The sequence below is a fragment of the Gossypium hirsutum genome, chromosome D04, assembly GCF_007990345.1.
Source record: "Gossypium hirsutum isolate 1008001.06 chromosome D04, Gossypium_hirsutum_v2.1, whole genome shotgun sequence".
Classification (NCBI taxonomy): Eukaryota; Viridiplantae; Streptophyta; class Magnoliopsida; order Malvales; family Malvaceae; genus Gossypium; species Gossypium hirsutum.
In genome coordinates, this window is record NC_053440.1 from 39,969,644 (window position 1) to 39,987,549 (window position 17,906).

General features: G+C 33.0%; 2 protein-coding genes across 4 annotated transcripts; one reads left to right on the forward strand and one right to left on the reverse strand.

The window, feature by feature from the left end:
• Positions 1 to 4,088: 4,088 nt before the first annotated feature.
• On the reverse strand, positions 4,089 to 5,083 carry LOC107899506 (RING-H2 finger protein ATL73). The gene has a single exon (XM_016825238.2). It carries the CDS (start codon positions 4,980 to 4,982, stop codon positions 4,170 to 4,172), a length of 813 nt encoding a protein of 270 aa, XP_016680727.1. The 5' UTR covers positions 4,983 to 5,083; the 3' UTR covers positions 4,089 to 4,169.
• Positions 5,084 to 13,252: 8,169 nt separating this feature from the next.
• LOC107899505 (NAD-dependent malic enzyme 2, mitochondrial) lies at positions 13,253 to 17,152 on the forward strand. 3 transcript variants are annotated; one of them, XM_016825236.2, is made up of 6 exons: positions 13,655 to 13,791; positions 14,582 to 14,690; positions 14,805 to 14,882; positions 14,977 to 15,030; positions 16,661 to 16,767; positions 16,888 to 17,152. In XM_016825236.2, exons 3-6 carry the CDS (start codon positions 14,808 to 14,810, stop codon positions 17,105 to 17,107), a joined length of 456 nt encoding a protein of 151 aa, XP_016680725.2. In that variant the 5' UTR covers positions 13,655 to 13,791; positions 14,582 to 14,690; positions 14,805 to 14,807; the 3' UTR covers positions 17,108 to 17,152. The 3 variants fall into 3 exon arrangements, with proteins under 3 accessions (XP_016680724.2, XP_016680725.2, XP_016680726.2); XM_016825237.2 differs by having other exon boundaries at positions 14,603 to 14,690; XM_016825235.2 differs by lacking the exon at positions 14,582 to 14,690 and having other exon boundaries at positions 13,253 to 13,791.
• The last annotated feature ends 754 nt before the right edge of the window (positions 17,153 to 17,906 follow it).

Here is a 17,906-nt window from a genome sequence, read left to right on the forward strand (position 1 = left end):
AAAATGTTAGTATTTGATTACTAGTGTATATATGCGTATTAGCCGAGTTTTGAACTTGAAACAAGATGATATATAATCAATACAAGTAACCATACTTGTAGGAAGTATTAAGCATATAATCGGCCTCAACATAGACATGCATATTCGGCCATAGGAAGAAGATTGGTGTTGCATGTATTCGGTTAGAGGCAAGCATATTGATGCTTTTATCTTGGCTTAGACAATCGGCTAAAAGGAAGTATGGGTTAATATGTTGAGTTGATTCATGATTTCATATGTATGTGACTTTAATGTCTAATGTATATATATATGGGCTAAGTATCTTGAGTTCCTCTTTTCGATGCTCAAATGATTAAATCAATTTATTTGTTAAATTAAGCTCAAGAGCAAAGGGGAACTAAATCCGATAAACGGAAGGAAAAAGTGGTCGAATAGCCATCGGAATCGTTCGACAACATCCGAGGTAAGTTCTTGAGTAATAGAGCTTAAATTATGATTTGATTAGATCATGTTTTAAGCAAATCAAAATCATGCTCTTTGTGTGTGGCTATTGAGCCGAAATTGCAAGAGTGATAAGTGTCTTGTGTTTGAGTTTTGCTAATGAAAATGAAATACGAATGTGTCATGATTGATTGTTAAATGTGCATGGTTATTCGAATGATGTCCGGGCTAAGTCCCGAAGGCTTTGTGCTAAGTGACCATATCCGGACTAAGATCCGAAGGCATTTGTGCGAGATACTAATTCCGGGCTAAGCCCGAAGGCATTGGTGCGAGTTACTAAATCCGGGTTAAGTCCCGAAGGCATTTGTGCGAGTTACTATAACCGGGCTATGTCCCGAAGGCATTTGAACGAGTAGCTATATCCGGTTAAATTCCGAAGGTACGTGATTTGGGAATGAATGATCTTGCTGTAAAAATTTCAGTTAATACGCTTGTAACATCCCAACATTGAGGTATGTTTCGTATGTGCTTTGAATTAGTTGAGCCCTTACAAATAAGTATTTGCTCAGTTGATAAATGAGCTACCGGCCTTTGGCTAAGTTGATCTTTTGTGTATGAACATAAGGGTTGGTAATGTGAAGTAAGTATGATATTGAAAATTTGTGCATATGAAATTATCCGTTTAGCTATATGAATGCTATACTTTTGTTGTGCTGGAATCCCTTGCTCAAAACTTACTAAGCATAAATTGCTTACTCCGTTTCTTTGTTTCTCTGTTTTATAGATTTTGGCTCATCAGCTATCGGACTCTGGATTTTTGGAAGTCGAAGTCTCCCACACTATCAAAGCCCTTTTGGTACACTTTTGGTTGAACTCTGAAAATGGCATTTATAGGACTACCCTTTTTGTTGTGGGTCATGGACCCTTTGGATTTGTATAATTTTGGATAGCCATGCGAAAATGGCTTATATATGTTTGAGCATAATGTTATAATCATTTGGTATGGATATGGTTATTGAGAGGTGTGGATATGCTTAACAAGGATTGGCCATGGGAATGGTTAATCACTATCATAATTTGTGCTATTTATGCTAAAAGGGCTAGTTGAATAATGGAAACTATGAAATAGGTAAAGTCTACCTTAAAGGCAGATGCTGACAGCAGCAGTGATGTAGATTTGGAAAATCACTAAAAATAGTAGGAATGGAATTAAATAGTGAATAAATTATGTAAACGAACCTTGATGAATCTATTTTCGTAGGAAAGTAACGAAACGATCATATGGACAGTCTGTTAAGAGATATTCAGGTTCTCGTGAGACAGGGCCAGAACGGTTTCTGGATTCCCTGTTCCGACTTTGGAAATTCATTATAAATTAACCAGAGATAATTAGGAGTCATGCCATATATGTATAGATTCCTCTCTGAGTCTAGTTTCTATAGAAACAAACGGCATCAGTATTGAAGCTCTGTGCAGGGAGATATCCAAGTCGTAATGTGCAAAGGTCAGTGTAGTCGATCCCTGTAACATGGGAGACTTTGACTAATAAACTGTACTAATTGGCCCGACCAAAAATTCTAGAAAAAAATATGTAGATGGGCATATGAGTCTAGTTTCAGGGAAAAATTACGAAACTGATTTTGGAGTTGTGAAACTCAAGATATGATTTTTAAGGTGACAGTGACGCAGTTAGCCAACTGCCTGGAAATTTTTAAAATGGACTGCGATAGTAAGCGAATTTAGTCTGTGAGCCCCTCGTGTCCGACTCCGGAAACGGTCTCGGGTACGGGGTGTTACAATGTGTGAGATCATGTGAAATGAGTTAAAAACAAGCCCTGGGGCCAATCAAGAATGAATGAGGTAATAGACATCACGACAACATCCAGCAAGAGATCCTCGACTCAACAATGCTTGTATAGTTCTGTTTTGTTAAATATATGGCATGTGCCTAGGTTGAGTCGGTTTTGACACAATATGTGTTTATGTTTATTTGTGAAGTTAGAATTGGTATTTTAGAAATGGTCACAAGGTTGGATTATGAATTTGGGTATGTCACAAGGTTTGAAATGCATAAATTAGTTCATATGTTTATGATCTATTTGAATATGTATATATATATGTCAAATGATTGGAATGGTTGTACTATGAAATTAGCTTATAGGTTGTACGACATTGATGAAATGATTGCATGGTATTGGTACATTTGTGAATAAGGTAGTATTATATATAATTGAACTTTTGGAACATGTGCTTTTGGCTGGAAAGGTACAATAGAAATGTGAATTGTTGTTTAGGTAAGTGCAAGTTGGTTCCATTTTGAACCATTTTCAAACAAACAATCACGTCGCAATGTGGAAACTTTGTTGTCACGGCAAGACCTAGTCAATGTGTTGCGTCACGAGGAAGAATCCTCAAAGTCGTGATGTCAACCCTAGATTTTAAAATCTTTACAATTTGGCTCTAATTCAACCTTGGGTTAGTAATAGAGATTTCATAAGCTCGTGTAACACCCGAAAATGATTGTATAATGTATCATATGCATGTATTACTCATATTTAAATTTATAATGGTATAAATTGAATATATTTTATCGTAGTTGCTCTAACAACAAATGTGGCATCATGTCAGGTACAGGGTGTTACAGTTTCTATAATTTTTTAGATTTTAAATATTTTTAATTTAATTTTTAAGTGATGATCTAGCACAATTTCAAAGTATCATGTTTTCACAATTTTACACCATAACAAAAAATGGGTAAAGTGTTTAATGGAATACGAGTTCAGGTACCAACCTAGACCAAAAATAAAATTAGGTATCTACTTGGGAAAAATAGTCATGTTCAAGGGCTAAAAATGGTGTATCCCTTTAAATTGTATAATAATTTCAAAATGTTTAAATTGGGTTTTCATTTTATTTTCATTTGGTATCTTCCATGTTAATTTTATGGTCTATATTCAAGGTTCATGGTTGTCGCTCTTAACAATATTGTTATCAAGGTTTAAACTTGCATTCTCTATTTGGGTATACAATGTACCTTACCATTGAATTGGGTTTCCAAATTATTAGTACAATATCATTCAGGCTTTTTGTCAACCTAACTATTAGTGTTATTTTTTTATCATTACAAGGGGAAGGGGAGGAAAAATGACAAAATTTGAACATGTTTCGTCTAAGTGCTAAACAATAGCTTTAACCATTGCTTCAAGCAAGTCTTAGTGTCAGCCTAATTGTTAGTTAAGACGTTAAATTTCTTCACGGATATGATTTAAAACATATTAAAAATATGTGAATCAAATTTTAAATGCATTTACACCTATAATGAGCAACTTGAATATGACGTGTTTAAAAAAAATAATCTTAAATTTTAAAAACACGGTTTTTTTTTACTTTATGTCTAAGCTATCAATGTGCTGAACATATATGTTTAAAGTAGATCTAACATATTTTAAGTATGTTACATTAAATCCAAAATTAATGCAGGCTAGCGTTATGATATGATCTTAATTAGAATGTTTCAAAATGTAGAAACTAATTTAGAATTTTGGCCAGAATGCATGTGGCAACATATTAGAATATTTTTTCCGAACATAGGGCTTGGAAATTTAATAAAACAGAGTATAAACATGATTTAGGATTATGAACCTGGATGAAGTAAATTTTCAAATTAATCTAGTATATGATGGAAGCAACAGAAAGCATCAACCAAATTTTTGTTTCCAAACATCATGTTAATAAGGAAGAATTCCATAACTGGTTCTACTCCTACCTACTCGCAATTGTGAGAAAGACCTCAACAATGAAGACATTCGATCCAACTGTCTCATAGATGGAGCCTTACAAGAATTGCTCTTCCACAAAATCATCTTTGATGTTGAAGAAGAAGCATCTCCACTGTCATCTATTAAGTTAATGTATATGTGGAACTGATCCATTGACAAGGATCCCTTCAACCCTGTGATCACATGTGTTTTACTTTCTCTAGGGAACACCAGGGGCAGACAATGTCTTAACAAAGTATTTGACTGAACCCCGGAAGTTGATGCGGCCTGATCGCCACCTTGTCCGATGTTTCGAGCCAAATACGGAACCCTTTCTCCTCCAATATGGTTGGCCGGAGGCGATTCTAAACTAGAATAGTCTACAAGTGTTCGACAAATAGGACAGGTAGAATGTGCCAAAAACCAATTGTCAATGCACGGGACATGAAACAAATGCCTGCAGTTTGGCAACAAGCGGATAGTCTCCCCTTCCTTTAGTTCTCCCAAGCAAACAGCGCATTCAGTTTGATGAGTGCCCAATTCTTCATCTTTATCCCTGGAGAAAGACAGGATTGGAATTGTTTCCAGGATTTTATGTTGAAGCCCAGTTGGTATGGAGGGATTTGTGGCATCATCCGGTTGATCTCCCCATCTCAGGCAGTATTTGACAAGTAAAAAATGGTATACAATTAGTGCTAGACAAGTGGCAACTATGCCGGCCAAGGAAATCAACAAAGGAGTCAGAAAGGACCCTGAATCTTGAGCACCATTTGCAGGATCCATGGTTCACCATCTACGGGTTTTCTTTCAACTTTACAACTTGTGGTGGTAACTTTAAAAAGATGAAACATGGACAAATTGTAGTGTTTTTTAAAACAGCTGAAACACTTTGGTCTTCTATCAAGAGAAGTTGAAGACTTGAGAGATTACAAGTGGCATTCTTCGATAGTGGCCCACGTGTATGGTATGTAATTGGCCAAGTGTCACTTGATTGGTGGAGGATGATTACGTTTGAGGATATGATGATATCACAATTCATATCTTATTTTATCCTACCACCCTATTTAAGATATAATAATTAAGATAATATGGGCCTACGTTAGATAATGACACCAAAAAACTGAGTAATAAATATTTTATTTTCCTAAACATTTTAATGTTTGAATTCATGATTAATTTATTTAGTTTTTAAATATCAAATAAATAACATATCACAAAATAATTTTTTGCTTCGTAAAAATAAAATAGCATTTTGGAAATTCAAATTTAAAATATATGAAAAAAAAGTATCCTCGATTTTCTCAAATAAACTTAACATATTTAATGGATCAAGGTAGAAAGTTGAATATATTTTCTTTTTAGTTTAAGTAGTAAGAAAAGTATAGATAACGAAGTTTAAACGAGTGATGCACAGAAGATTATCTTTTAAGAATCTATGATAAAAATAATTATTCTAAGATAACGTAATGTCGTGCAAATTTTGATATGACACGTTGTAGGATTTTGGGCTCGAACATCGAAAAAATTATTCAATGACTCAAATTAGAAATTTTATAAAAGAAATTTGATATTAGAGTTGAGAATATGTAAAAAGAATTTAAAAAGTGAAAATCTGACAAAAAAAAAAGAACTAAATAAAGTAAATTTTGAAAAGTATGAGGACCATTGTGCAACATTACCCAAAAGTGGAAAAATATGAATTATTATGGATAAGTTATCATGAAATAAATTGGACTATGATTCGGTGGGATGAACATAACTTTTGAGACTAAATTAAAATTTTTGAATATTATAGCGACTAAATTGTAATTTTTATATTTTATCGAAAAAAGAGCTAAAGTGCGATTTTCATTACTCATAGAGTTATTATAAATATTTTTAATGAATTATGAACTTGATTTGGTCTAACTATCAAATTTTAAGAAGAAATCACTAAATTTGACAAAAAAAAAGGTAAAAAGGTAATTTTGCCACAAAGGATAGTTTGATCAATTCTCGAGATTTAATGATGACAATAATATTTCAATATTATATTTGATATCCAAAATTATTTTGAATCGTTAGAACCTCTTATTAATGAATCAGGCCATAATTTCACAAAGTTAGGTTTGTAAAAATTGGGTCGAGGCCTTGGGCCCTTTTGGGGGTCATTTTAAATTGGAAAATACCCCCATCAACAAAGTTCTCTTCTTTCTTAACCAACAAAAGCAACCATGGCTGCCCTCATCTTCTTCCTCTCCATTTTCTTTATTTTCTTTTAAAATATTTACCTCCCATCTTGAGATAAAATTAAATATTCATGAAATCAATTTCCTAAGCTCATTTTCTTCATCATGTCCAGCCATGGCAACTTCGAATTTCATGGTTTTTAGTGAGATAATTCATGGCTAGAGAGAGAAAGTTTTAATAAGGTAAAAAATATGGTTTCCTACACCTATATTAGTTTGATTTTTGCTATGGTTTGTCATGAGAAAGTTTAGAATGAATTAATATTAGTTATTGATTATATTTTTTATTTGTGGAAAATGAGTAGATTGTGATTAATGGATATTAAAGCTTGATTTATGGTGAAATAAAGCTTATGAAGACTTGATTTAGAGTTGTAGAGCATCCAATGAGGTAAATATGTGGATACTCATACTCATCCTAAGTTAGTAAGCTTAGGAATCATGAAATTAATGTTATAATTAAGTGTTTAATGGTGCTAATATTAGTTTGAAATTTCATGAAATTATGATATGAAATAAATATTAAAATGTGGATTTGTAATTATATAGTCATAAAGTGTTATGTTAATTAAAAGTATGATATTAAGAATTTTCGGGTGCCATGGAAGTATAGGTGGACGTGTATAAACCATGTCATTATTATGTAAAGATTAGATAAGACCACTATGGCTAAAAACATGTTAATGTACAAAGTCCTGCTTAAAGTCAACAAGTGTCAATACAAGCTTAAAATATCGAAGCAACAGTAAGATTTTTGTAAATCTTTTGTAAATACTTATCTTATGTTTAATTAACTTTATTGAAATTATATTGATTATAATATTGTAAATTTATATTGTATGTTTGAAAAATGTGGTCTCGAATAAGTAAAGTTCGACTATGTCGAATGATGTTAGAATCTTGATTATTTGTATGAAATTGACTTTAAGAAAGAACCTTGTAAGATATCTCCTTATGGAGATGAAAATGAAAGTTTTGAAATCTTATGTAGTAGTATAATTTGATTTATTATATGAGTTTTATGATATTATGAAAACCATAGAACAAGGCTCTGATAACTTATATAAATAGTTAGGGTATGATTGGCATGCCAATAGGGGACTTCTAATTTGTACTTCGGTACTATTGTTCCTGGTTGCAATACCCCTAAAATTGTTATACCATAAAATTAGTAATAAATAGAGATTGTGTACAATTTATTTTTGGATAAAGTGAAATAAGGAAAATAAAAGTGATGAAAGAGAAGCTTGACTAATGTCAAAGGAAATTGAATTGAGAAGTAGGTTGTGGTATACTAAATTAAAGGAAGAACTAAATAGTAAAGATGTAAAAGTTTTTGAGGTTTGACTGCCACCAAATGTGCAAACGTTTGACCAAAAAATACTACACCAACTATATAAGAAATTAAAGCAGCGGTGTCCGCAAGTATACGGGTCAAATTGAAATATAGTATGTGTTACAACGGAACACAGAAAAGTATTCTGAGAATCGTACCCAAGGGAGGATGAAATAAATCTATTGAAAATCTCTCTACAATAATAAGTCTAAATAATAGTGGTTAAATTCTATATTATGATAAACCATAAAAGAGATTAATAACCAAAATTAAATAACTAAAATAAATAAACAATAAAATAGGTAAACTTTAGTTGCTTGCCTTTCTGAAGTCTAGACCGACTTGTGATGGCTCGGGTCATGGATCACCATGCCCTTGGTTGATGCGCGGTCTACTCGAAATACCCCCTCATAATCCAATGGTGTGGTAGGGGTCTCCTTTTTGTCATCATCATCATCTCCTACATCGTTGCCTTTCTCCTCACCTGGCGGTGGGAATCTCTCGAACATGTTCGGGAGTGGTGTTGGCGTTGGCCATCCACCCTATCCCATAAGGCGAATCAAAATATTACCCATGTTTTGCATACAACATGTTTGGCACTCCAAAATGGGCATGTCTATGAGTTTCTTCTTCTTTGACATATGAGCATTAATATTTCTCTTGATCGACCCCTTTAGAGTTTTTATAAAAAACTTTATCATCTTGGAAGTATGCAGTTAGTATGTAAGGTATGTGACTTTTTTTTTACTTCTGTAGGATAATTTTATTCAATCTATTGTTTTCTTTTAATTGGATCGGCATGCCCCCAACTACTTCAATAAATGATTATTTGCAGATTACGGATGGAAGAAAGTTATCAATCAAAGAAAAGAAAGTAAATTTCCTGTACTAAATTCTCTTAACTACATAATTATTTAATTCGAAATGATCCCATATATATATTTAATACCCCAAAGCGAGCCCCCAAAAGCCAAAACAACCTAAAGTAATGCAGTGTGCCAAATTAGAGCATAGGTATAGGTACCTCTGGAAGAAGTAATTGATACCTCTAGGAGAAGTATTAGTACATCTACCTCAAGATGCTCAATTTTGCTCAATATTCAATTGTTTTGCCAAGTACCAATACGTTAAACTTCTCGAGTAAAACATTAATCTAGAAACCCTCTAAATCACTCTCAAACATTCTAAAATCATGCCAATAAGTTTCAAATTTAAAACATATTCTAAGCCCATTCAAGTAAAAATCTAACAAAGAATCCATCTCATTAAAGAACACCTTAAATTTAAAACCACAAAAATGTTGAGGGCCGCATTGAAGAGTTGGACTCCAAGGGAGATGAGCTCAAGGGTGAGATGCAGGGTGCTTTTAATGCCCTTATGGATATGCTGACCCAGAAGAAGTATGCTCTTGAATTTGTGGTAGAGACTTTGAAAAAAAGGTGGATGAGTTCAATGGGGAACTTGTTTTGTGCAAAGTAGTCATGGGTAGTGGTATGCTAACTGTGGCATCCAAGCATAAAATTTTCATCCTTAAGCAGGGGCGAAGCCAGAAAATATTTTTACGGGGGGCGAAATTAAAATGTAATTTTTTTATAGTAAAAATGTAATTTTTTAAATGATTAAATAAAAAATTTATCATTTTTAGAGGGGGATGAGGCCCCTACCAGCCCCTCTAGATTCACCATTGTCCTTAAGCCAAAAGAGTTCAAGGGGATCAGGTCTGCTAACAATGTGGAAAATTCTTTCTGGGAACTGGAGAAATATTTTTAAACTGTTAGCATCAAGGATGATGTCGTTAAGGTAAATACTGCTTTTATGTATTTTACTAATGTCGCTTTTTAGTGGTGGTGTCATAGGTGCACAAATGAAAACCATAATGGCGTCACTATTAGGACTTGGGTAGAGTTCCAAACAAAATTAAAGTAGTACTTTTACCCATAGTATGCCAAAGATGAAGCTTGTACCAAGTTGTGATGACTTATGCGACAAGACATTGTTCGAAAGTATGTTTGTGAGTTCAGTGAACTTATGGTCCAAATTTCTGACTTGGGTAGAAAAAAAAAGGCTCTTTTTCCTTCATGAATAGACTTAAACCCCAAGCTAAGCAAGATTTATAGTGGAGAGGTGTCCAAGATCTTATTACATCCATGATTATATCAAAGTCATTGATCGATCTTGGCATGAAAAAGTTGGACAAGTATGAAGCTTTCAAGCTTAAGGAAAAGGACAATAGAAGGGGAGACAAGAAGAATAATGTAAAAAAAAGGCAATAGGATGCCATCTATAGGGAACTTTAAGTTCAAAAAATAGTGGAGAAATAAAAAAGAAAAGAGGTAGTGAAGTGCTTCTTATCACACCCAGATTTTTTTGAGGTCTTGAATTTAGAAGAGCATTGGGAGTTAATTGAATAAAATAGTAAGTTGGCGGACTGTATTGGAGATTTTGAAAATTTTGTGGCTGATGAGCAATTAGTTGAGTTTCAATTCTGGTTTGGTTAATATGGAACCAGATGTTTCCATAATGGGAGACACAATAATTGTCAATGGATGGCTAATTAAGATTTGTAGATTGTGCAAGCAGAGATATATTTAGGTGAGAAGGGATATTCTTACTAAATGAATTCTTCTCATCTGCGTCGTCTTCTTCGATTGCTCCGAAGAAGAGGAAGTTAAGGAGATCGCTGCATGGGGCAACGATCATGAGATTTGAATTTTGGATGTAAAGAATTTGAGGATCTGGAAAGTTTTCCTATTTTTAGTACTCATGGATTAGAGGTAGAGGGAGAGTAAGGATTCTTGATAAGTTTTTGTATAATGGGTTCTGAGTTTTAAGGTTTGAATGCCTTCGAATTAATTGATATATGGTTTTCATGCTTAGCTTCTAGGACGGTAAAGGTTTTGGCATTTGGAAAAGCTAAGTTGACGAGGATAAAAGAGTTCAGATGAGCTTCTATACTCCACCTTTAGAGGATTAATGATAATATGATGTTTGCATGATTTGTGTTTGTGTTTGTTCTGAGTTTGTTTGGCTCTACTATTGTGAATGGAAAAGTGCATAATCATGCTCAGCATGCATTTCAATGTGTAAGTATGTACACTAGATGTCAAATGATTATGAATTGTCTAAGTGATCAATGTCGCACTGTATGATATAGTAATAAGTACATTGACTTGAGTGATATGCATGTCTATTGTATGCGAAGTATAAAGGGAGTTACATTGTCAGATTAGTTGTAGTAGGAATTAACGATGTGGAAGAATGGACGGATAGATTGAGAAATGGAATTTGCGTTATTTTTTTGTAATTCGATTTGGCATGTGTTGCAATTGAGTTAGGCAAAGGCCCGACCTTACGGGTGAACACTTCGGTGTTCGAATTAACAAAGAGGATTTAAGGTGGAATGGATGGGCAACAACGAGAATGATGTGTAAGACTATGTCTGGGCCATGGCACCAATCAGAGGGGAATGAAAAAATCAATGTAAGGATCCGCAAATGTGGTGAAACCTTAACTAAATTGCCAATAGTAGTCGCCAACCCGTATTTGTGTTTATGATTATAAGTGATAAGTCACATAAGGAAAGGTGTAATGAAAACCTAAGGGAGAACTAGACAAGTTTAAGTCCTAATATAAGGTTACTTGAAAAAGTACACCAACAACGAAGTTAGTTGATATGTCTTCCAACAATTAGTACGAAGAACGCATGAGTGTCGACTATGCTAGTCAAACTACGGAATCTTCTAAGTTAGCTAGGTAGTTTTAATCCTGTACTTTTACTCTTATTATCAAATAAAATTAAAGTATTTTATCAATAACGCTATGCAGAATCTCACTAAGTTCATTTGAACTTACTATTGTACTACTTTGAATGTAGGATTAAGGATTAACTCGAGCACTACACCAAAACAGGCTTTCAGCAGCATTTTTAGTGGCGTTTGGACAAAAAATGCCACTAAAAATCAAGCATTAGCGGCGCTTTAAACAAAACGCCGCTAAAGATCAAGCATTAGCAGCGTTTCTAGGAAAGCGCCGCTAAAAATAAGCCTAAGCCCAACGTCTGAACTTTCAGGGCTTTAGTGGCGTTTCTAAAAAAGTGCCGCTAATGCTCAGGGCTTTAGTGGCGTTTTTAAAAAAGCGCCGCTAATGCTCAGAGCTTTAGCGACGTTTTTAAAAAAGCGCCGCTAATGCTTAGGCTTTTAGCGGTGTTTTTGAGAAAGCGCCGCTAATGCTCGGGCTTTTAGCGGCGTTTTTGAGAAAGCGCCGCTAATGCTCGGGCTTTTAGTGGTGTTTTTGAGAAAGCGCCGCTAATGCTCGGGCTTTTAGCGGCATTTTTGAGAAAGCGCCGCTAATGCTCGGGCTTTTAGCGACGTTTGTAAAAAAGCGCCGCTAATGCTTGAGCTTTTAGTGGCGTTTTTGAAAAAGCGCTGCGAAAACATTTTATCTATTATTTACTATTTAATTTGTTTATTTATATTAATTAAAATTCAATTTATTTTTAATTGAATATTTGTTAAAAATGGAAAAATTAAAATACTATTATTTAAAATAATTTTAAAAATTTTTAGGTACATGACTAATTGATTTTTAATTTATATATTAAATAATTTCATATATAATTGTAAAAGATACGATAGTATTAATTTTAAAATATTTAATTAATTATCATTATAATTTAGGGTTTAATATATATGGTTTAGGGCATATGGTTAATTTAAGATTTAAGGTCGGTTTAAGAGTTACAATTTTAACGTTTATAGATTATGGAATTAGGGATTATGGATTAGGGATTCTGGTTTAAGGGTTGTGATTTAGGCATTAGAGATTAGGGGTTAGAGATTAAGAGTTAGGGATTTAAGGTTTATGGATTCGGTGTCAGGTTAGGCTTTAGGGTTTAGATTAATTAGTGTGTTTTAATTTTTATGAAATAAGGTTTAGCGTTAGGGGTTAGGGATTTGGGTTAGGATTTAGGGTTTTGATTAATTAATATTTTTAATTTATATATTAAATAAGGTTTAGGGGTTAGTGGTTTGGGGTTAAGGGTTAGAAGTTAAGAGTTAGTGATTTAGGGTTTAGAGATTCGGGGTTAGGTTAGGGTTTAAGGTTTAGATTAATTAGTATTTTTTAATTTATTTATTAATTAAGCTATTATATAATTGTAAAAGAGGGGTTAGTGGTTAGAAGTTAGGAATTAGGGGTTAGAGGTTAAAAGTTAATTGTTTACATTGGATAATTCTAACTTAATAATTAATTACAGCCATTTAATATTTTTTTCTTATTAAAGTCTATGATATTTATTTTGAGAGTACTTAATTTTTTATAAAAAATTAATTTAAAAAATAATAATAAATATTTTATAAAATAACTTAACTAATAATTTTTAACAGATAAAATAAAAGATTTTTAGTAGAGCAAAATATCGTCATTTTGTTCAAAATAAAATAATTTTTTAACAGATAAAAATAAACAATAGCGGCGTTTTTTATAAAAATGCCGCAAAAATCATTTTAAAATGGCACCATTTTACCCCAAATTTTCCCCCCCGTAAAATCCCTAATCTTCCCATGGCCATACTCGTTCCCTTTCTATTCACCAAGTCCTTTCTCCTATTACCCTTTCCCCTCTCCCTTTCTCTCTTTCCTCTTCACCTGACCCTATCAAAGGAACCCAGCTTTCCATCTCGGTACCAGACGATGATGTTTTGAACTCCTTCTTCATCGTTTTCTGTACTTCCTCTTCTTATTCTGCTTTCCAATGGCTATCCCCGCCGCAAACGTTTAACAAAAAAACACCCTTTTGTTTATACCCAATGCCAATGTATCCACGCGCGTTATGTCTTTTTAATTTGTAACCAAGATTATCAAGGTCCCTGAAGGCTTCGATTATGAGCTTTACAATAGGAACGACATCAACAGGATTTTGGGTCCTAAGGCTTCTTGTATCTCTTTCAAGGATTCTGCTTGTAGGTGCTTTGGGTACATGGTTTCCAAGAAGAAATACATCTATATATACCACTGATGATGACTGCTTTGTAAGCTCCACCCTCGTCTCTTCCCTCTTCTATTTTTTGTTTTTGAATTTTGGGTTTTGGTGGGTTTCTCCGAAAACGGTCTTCATTTTAAAGATCTGGGTTTGATCCAACTTTTTTAATACTGTTTTACTTTTGGTTTTAAGTCTCGGATCTTGATGTATGGATGTTTAGATCTTGACTTTGATTTTGGCATTTTACATTTTGTTTGCTATTTTGGTCACTTTAAAAAGCTGTGTTCTTTAATGTAGTTTCCTATCTTTTATTTGCTATTTGGATCTGCAATTACATAACATCTTTTGATCTGTGTTCCATGTTATGTTTTCAACTCAATTCCTGCTTTGGTTTGTCCAAAATTTAGTCATTTACCAATGTAATATAAGCCTTAGCTGCCTTTTCTAATAATGTAATGAAACATAGTGTTTTCTTCTGTTTTATTGTCGTTCATGTTTGATTTGTAAATCTTGAACTGTTGGTCGATTTTTGGATGCATATTATGTGTGTCTAATTGCTTTAGAGATGATTTTAGAGCTTATATCGAAGACATATGGCATTTCATTTGGTAAGTTTAAGGGCTAAAAAAACAAAAAAAAAAATTAAATGGAGAGAGAGAGAGATGATGGAATTCATTGACATGATGGAATTCCAATGAAAACCTTGGGTTTCTCAGAGCACTGAAGTTTTCACCCTTTTCTTATAGAGAGAGAGAGAAGGGGGGGTCAGTTTTATTTTTATTGGTGGCCTGAATAAGAAATGATGTGATGAGAAGAATCTGATGAGCTTCTTCTAACAGAAAATCAAGGTATTTGTACAGGAATTGACATGGCCAGGTTACTGCAAATACCCAACTGCTCTTATAATTCGAGTTTCACAGTGTGGATGTAATTAATTAGTTTCTTGCGGTAAACCACTGTGACATAATGTGCATTCTCTTTGTCAATAAATGCATACTTTCTTTATGATGTATTAAAAATATTCCTGGACTGATATTGGAACTTTGTTTTCTCAATTATTAGAGGATGCCACTTGATTTTCTGCAAGGAGACAAGTTTTGTGAAGCAGCAGTTAGTTACATTCAGCCTCTTCTAACAAAGGTATTAAGCAAATGAGATGGTTTTTGTGCTAGTTTGACTGGTGTTACTAGTATGTTGAGTGAAATAATGATACTATGTCCTCTTGTGCCTTCAGGGGGTTCCATCTTTATTTTCAGATCTTTCTCCTTTGTACAACCACTATGGCAAGGTAAGATTGCTCTTACTATTATTCAAAATTAGAATTAAGTTCATAAATATTAATTATACTATAACTTTGTTATCGTGGGAAGTGGTGCATTTAAATGAGTGAGTTATACACTGCTTGATGAGAGTGCAACTACCTCTCATCTCTCACTATTTATTTAATAATTTTTAAATATTCTTATTTTTATATCATATTCATGTTATCTTTTAATGATATTTTGTGTCTGTCTTTTTTATTGCTTGCACGCTTTTTATTACTTTTATTTTATTTTTTAAATTGAAAGTGTTCATAAATTAGGTTCAACCAATTAAAAAGTTATTCCTATATGAAAATGTATATACTTTATCATTAAATATAAATAAAATAAAATGGAGATGGAATCAAATTAAACCGATTTACTTTGCATTGATATGACCGATATTTCCGAATAACTATCCGCCAAATATGGGCGGACCTGGTGGGAATTACCAGTCTTAGATATTTGTTTTAGATGAATTGAAAGAAGACATTTTTAGGAACATTGTAGATAAAGAGAATATCTGTTGAGCTTGTGGCTTTTAAAATCAATTGCTGTACTGCTGTGGATGTTTGCTAAGTTCATCAGTATATCTTCATTAGTACGAAATTTTGTCGTCTTGGATGGACTGCTGTTGATGTTTTCTAAATATATTATTATGATGATGATGTTGGTGTCACTTAAATTTGGATATGTTTAAGCTTTTTATTGAAGAAGTGTCTGTTTCTCCTTTGTTCATTACAAGTAATGACTCCATCTATCATCCCTTTGTTGATTAAGAGAGAATTTGGTGGTTAATTTTTAAGTTAACGAGATTTGCACAATGTCACCAAGGCAAGCGCACAATCTCTTTTTTATCTTTTAAGCTAGGTGGATTAATTATAAATTTGGCCACTAATATTTGTATTTTTGTCAAAATGACTAACTGTATTTTTAATTTTTTTTTGGTTATCAACTTTTGTTTTTTTTTAACTGTTTTTTTAACATATTTATTGAATAAGTTTAAGGTTTTAATTTTTTTTTCAAAAGGTTTTAATCTTTCTTGAGAGGTTTTTTTGAGTTAATTTTTTTAGATAATTATGTTTATTTTCTTTAAATTAAGTGTTATTTTTTTAATTTCATGTATTATTTATTTAATTTATTATTTTTTACATATACATCTTATAGGGTTATTTAAGTTTACATCTCATAAAAAATATTTCACATATGAAATTTCATATTATCCCCAATTAACTTTTTTTAATGGTACATTGTAGTTTAAAAAAGAAGTTGATAGCTAAAAAAGATTAAAAAAAAATACAATTAGTACTGTTTTGAGAAAATATACAAACAATAGTGGTCAACATTTTCATTTACCCTTTAATGTTTTAAAAGTTTTAATTTTTTTAATCTTCTTTTATTATCTTTATCATACTTTTAAAATGAAGTGGGCCTTTGAAACTCTGAAACGCTATCGGGAAAGGTTTTGCATGTTTAATGATGACGTACAGGTGAGCACTTGGCCCAACAAGTTGCTACTTTTATGGATAGGATTAGATTCTAGTGTAACTTAGATTGCTGCAGCATCACTATGAATGCCACCAATATTAGAAAGTTGTGCTTACTTAATTCTCTTAGGGAACTGCTGGAGTTGCACTTGCTGGATTGTTAGGAACTGTAAGGGCACAAGGTCGATCTTTGGATGATTTTCCAAACCACAAGATTGTTGTGGTGGGAGCTGGAAGGTATTTGGCTGACTTATAAAGCTTGGTATTTCAATCTTTCACCATAATTTTTCTACGGCTCCTTGCATCCATTCCCTCACAGCTTTATTTCTCATAAAAACTTTTCTTTTTGGCTTCCAGTGCAGGGCTTGGTGTTCTTAGCATGGCTGTTCAAGCTGTTGTAAGGATGACAGGAAATGCAGAAACAGCTGCACAGAACTTCTTCCTACTTGATAAAGATGTACAATTTTGTACCTCCTTTCTAGCTTTTTTCATCCTATTTGTGCAAAGCCTTTTATGTTCTTTTAGATATGTAATGTCCTTTCTCTTGTGTAATGAAGATGTGGATTTTATGAACTAATCATGTAAAAATGTTTTGCTAGAAAATCATCTGCGGATTTCTTTTTATTATATCTACTTCATTCATAGTTTTCTTTTTCTTTTTAGTTTCTTACTTCTACGAGAAAATCATTATGGTTTGCCTCTAGGAATCTAAATTTTCTAATTTTTTAATTGTGTTATTAATTTATTATTTTAAATTCTAAAGCTAAATTCATTAATTTTTATATTTAGTTTTAAAGTTAAGATTTTCATAGAAAATTTAATTTAAATAATATTTTTTATTTATCCTTAACAAGTATATTTAAAGTTCAAATTTAAAAAATAAAACATAATATAATATTTATCATAAAAATAAATATTATTTGATTAAATAATTTTTTAAAGGTTATGTTTTTAGCGGTGTTTTTGCCAGAAGCGCCGCTAAAGGTTTGTTCTTTAGCGGCGTTTTTAACAAAAGCGTCGCTAAAGGTTATATTCTTTAGCGGCGTTTGCGGCTAAAGCGCCGCTAAATGTCACGATCTTTAGCGGCATTTGTGGCTATAGCGCTGCTAAAGGTTCACATAAACGTCGCTAAATTTTGCGGCGTTGTCAATAGCGGCACTTTTTGCAGCGCTTGTGAAAGCACCGCTAATACTTTTAGTGCGCTTAAAAGCGCCGCTAAAGGCTTAAAGAAATGCCGCTAAAAGTCTATTTTGCTGTAGTGGAGGGTTGTGGAGGGGCAAAGCCAAGCATTGCTATGCTTGTGTGAACAGCGCCATAGTTGTATCATATATATAAAGGGGCACCCCAATAGGCCACGCCTTATGGACTAATTTAGT